This window comes from Apaloderma vittatum, unplaced genomic scaffold (genome assembly GCF_000703405.1).
Source record: "Apaloderma vittatum isolate BGI_N311 unplaced genomic scaffold, ASM70340v1 scaffold6524, whole genome shotgun sequence".
Taxonomy (NCBI): domain Eukaryota; kingdom Metazoa; phylum Chordata; class Aves; order Trogoniformes; family Trogonidae; genus Apaloderma; species Apaloderma vittatum.
The window spans coordinates 1-4229 of NW_009710848.1; the positions used below are offsets into that span (position 1 = coordinate 1).

The window sequence follows — 4229 nt, forward strand, 5'->3', positions numbered from 1 at the left end:
TAACCTTTATTGACTTATTTATTTATTTATTGTTCCTAGGACTGGAACTAAGTTGCTGTACCTCTCAGGGGTGTTTTTGGGGCGATTTTTGAAACTAAGTTTATTTCCTCCCTGAGACGCGGTGCCTCGTCTCTACAGCAGAATGTCTGTAGTGGTTGCCAGAAGTGAGGAGTCCCCTCCTCTGGAAACTCTTGATGCTCGTCCGTCAGTACCAGGACAGGACTGGGCTAGAGATAATTGGTATAATTTGCAGAGTGTGACAGACCGCATGTGTTCGTTGCTTAAAGATGCCAGGCTTAAGGCTGGTAAAGGTAAAGCTATAGTGTGTGCAGTATTGGGAGCTAGCTTGGCAGCAGCGGTGCGAAGCCGAGCTGACCAGCAGCTTCACGATTGCCATTTGATCACGTCATTGCGAGACATGGTTGACTTGTTGCGAGATCGTGTGTATGGTCTTAAACATGAGATTGCTGATCTTAAGTCAAGGTTGGAGGAGGAGCAGGAGCAAAATTCGCTGTTGAAGCATGCTTTGTTTGATGAGTTATCTGCGCGGTGTGACACTGCAGCGGAAGCTGCTGTTGAAATGAGTGAAAAGGGCATTCGGTAGGTAGCCCCTATTTACCCCCAGCAGGAACTCCGACAAGCTAAGGCTAAGATAGAAGGAGTCCCTTGCTTGCGTCCTCTTGTTAAAACAGAATATAGTTACGAGGATAATGATGATTTTCGACCTTCTATTGTAACTAAGGAAATTCCCTACTCAGCTACGGAGTTAGCTAAACTGAAGAAGGAATTTGGGAGGAGTCCTAAAGAATCTGAAACTGAGTATGTTTGGCGTGTCTCAATGATGGGTGGGGATCAAATTTTATTGACTGAACAGGAAGCTGAGGGATATTGAGGACCAGGAGTATTTTTAACTACTGGAGACAGAAGGGCTCCTTGGTTACTTACACAGCGGGTAGCCTACTGGGCTGGAGGATTGAACCCCTTGGAAAGGGGTGACGCATTAGCCATTGTGGGAACCATGGATCAATTGTTAGAAAGTGTGCAGAAAGCTGCTTGTCTGCAAATGATGCATGATCGGCAGCTGAATCCTAATCAAGAATCCCCAATGTTGTTATTGGTAGATCCAGAACGCATGACTCCTTTAACCCGAGGACTTCCTGATGCTCTTAGACCTATTGCTATTCAATTGCAAAGACAAATACAAACCACTACACCCTTAGAACGATCTGAGGCTGCATCTTTGGCACAAGACCTTAGGTCCCAAAGATCTAAAGTATGGACCTGGGGGGATGTGGCCCAAGAACTTATTAATTACAATAGAAAATATGGGCCTGTTAACACCTCTGGTCTTCGATCAGATAAAAAGGAAATTCGGTGGGCGACTCCTCAGCCTTCCCCGGTGAAGGGTGAAGCAATAGAATCTCAAACATTGGCGACTACAAAAGTACACGATCCTAGCAGGAATAGGCAAGCACTTTGGGCTTTAGGCTGGCAGAAGGGTGTTCCACAAAACTTGATGCATGGACTTTCTACAGGAATCCTAAAAAAACTGGTGCTGTACTGGCCAGATAAGCCCCATAAGCCCTTCAAGGGAACTAGCAAGACAATGGAAAAAGCGGATGCCCCTCCTCTCACAGATTTTATCGAGTCAAACCCTAACCCAGCAGGGAATCAGGGAAACTAGATGCCTCTCTTCCTGGCGGTGAGGGGGGAGGTGGAGGCTGGATGTATCTTAGACAACTCACCAGTAATGATAACGGAGACCTGATGATTACAGTCATCGTGGGCCCCCGTAAAAAACCTGTAACGTTTTTGGTAGACACGGGCGCCCAGATCTCAGCTCTTAGAAGAGAAGATGCAAATGCTTGTGGTATTGTGAGTTCGAAACAGCCAATTCGAATTATGAGTGCATTTGGTGCTGCCCAGTTTGCTACTACCGCCTCAGTTAAAATATTACTGCCTGGCGAAGACAGTCTTATCACAGTCGTCATGGCAATAGGCGACTTTCCGTTAAGTCTATTAGGAATTGATGTTCTGCAAGGGCGAACTTGGGTGGATAATCATGGTAAGCAATGGGCATTTGGTAGTCCTATAATGCAGATACGTTTGTTGCAAACAGCACCAATCCTTCCTCCGTCCAAACTTACTAATGTTAAACCGTACCCACTGCCCCTGGGTGCAAGGGAAGGTATTGCTCCAGTGATTCAGGACTTAAAACAAAGAGAGATAATTATTCCAAGTCATTCTCCCTTTAACTCTCCAGTTTGGCCTGTCAGAAAACCTAACGGAAAATGGAGACTAACAGTGGACTACCGCAGGCTGAATTCAAACACTGCCCCTTTAACTGCGGCAGTCCTGAATATCGCCGAGCTTATTGCATCTATTCAAGAACGAGCTCACCCTATTATGGCTACAATAGACGTTAAAGACATGTTTTTCATGGTCCCACTCCAACCAGAGGACAGGAATCGTTTTGCCTTTACGTGGGAAGGTCAGCAATACACTTTTACCCGACTCCCACAGGGATATAAGCATTCTCCTACCCTAGCACACCATGCTTTAGCAAGAGAATTGGAGTTGGTCCCTAAAGAAGAAGGGGTAAATGTTTATCAATACATCGATGATGTCCTTATAGGGGGAGAAATGATAGAAAAGGTACAAACTACCCAGAATAACATCATCTCTCATTTGGAAAAATTAGGTTTACAGATCCCACCAGAGAAAATGCAAGTTCCTTCACAGGAAGTAAAATTTCTGGGAATCTGGTGGAAGGGAGGGATGACATGTATTCCACCTGACACTATCTCTTCCCTAGAGCAAATTAAAACGCCTGAATCTAAAAAGGAGTTACAACATGCGCTAGGATTGTTGGTTTTTTGGAGAAAACATGTACCTGATTTTTCTGTTATAGCAAGACCTCTACACGATTTATTACGGAAGGGAGTCCAATGGCAGTGGACTGAAGTTCATGAAGAAGCTTTAAAGTTACTGATATTTGAGGCTACTGCACACCAAGCCCTGGGCCCAATTCACCCTTCTGATCCAGTTCATATTGAGTGGGGCTTTGCTCAAAGTGGTTTATCTGTACACTTGTGGCAAAAGGGTCCACAGGGACCCGTTTGGCCTATTGGTTTTTACTCTCACAGCTTCAAAGATGCTGAGAAAAGATATGCCACCTGGGAGAAGGGCTTGTTTGTAGTAAGCTTAGCTCTGCGAGAAGTTGAGAGGATAATCCGACAGCAACCTATTGTGCTCAGAGGTCCTTTTAAAGTACTTAAACCAGTGCTTTCAGGAACTCCACCCCCCGACGGGGTGGCCCAAAGGGCATCAGTGAGAAAATGGTATGCTCAGATTGAGCATTATTATGAGATTTTTAAGGTAACAGAAGGAACTTCCATAAAGTTATCAATTCAGGAAGAGCTTGGGAAAGAAATCACTACAACAAATCTATCCCCTGTGATTCTGGTAGCTCCTCCATTTACCAAACAACTAAAAAACGCTTGGTTCACAGATGCCTCTGCCAAACGTGAAGGAAAGACATGGAAATATAGAGCAGTCGCCTTGCAAACTGACACCGAAGAGCAGATAGTTACAGAAGGAGATGGTAGTGCACAAGTAGGAGAGCTAACAGCAGTATGGAGCGTCTTTCAGCATGAATCTCATACTTCCTCTCCTGTCTATATCTATACTGATTCTTATGCTGTCTTTAAAGGGTGCACTGAATGGCTTCCTTTCTGGGAACTAAATGGGTGGGAGGTTAATCGCATCCCCGTCTGGCAGAAGGAAAAATGGCAAGATATTTTAACTATTGCCAGACAGGGAAATTTTGCTGTGGCTTTGGTAGCCTCTCAACACAGTAATGGCTTGGGTAGCCTCTCCCCAAGATAACAACTCCCCTGCGAGCCAGTGGAACAGAAAGGTAGATGAATTGGCCCACTTAGCACAATTACAAATCACCCCCATAGCAGAAGTCTGGGAGAGGCTTCTGGAATGGTTGCACATTAAGAGAAAACATTCTGGATTTAAAGATTTGTATTGTGAAGCCCACTCTCGTGGGTGGCCTGTCACCCGAGAACAGTGCAAAACCTGCATTTCTGCCTGTGAACAATGTCGTACTTGACTTGACAAACACCCCCTGGAAAGTGATCCGTTGCATTTAAGAACTGGGAAGGGACTTTGGGAAGCTTGGCAAATAGATTACATTGGCCCTTTCCGAAAATCAGAAGCTA

The 4229-nt window shown here is 45.1% G+C and overlaps 1 protein-coding gene across 1 annotated transcript; it reads left to right on the forward strand.

The window, feature by feature from the left end:
* The first annotated feature begins 142 nt into the window (after positions 1–142).
* On the forward strand, positions 143–1684 carry LOC104269984. Its single transcript, XM_009867406.1, is given in 1 exon segment — positions 143–1684. A coding segment is annotated over 1 exon segment (1542 nt).
* The last annotated feature ends 2545 nt before the right edge of the window (positions 1685–4229 follow it).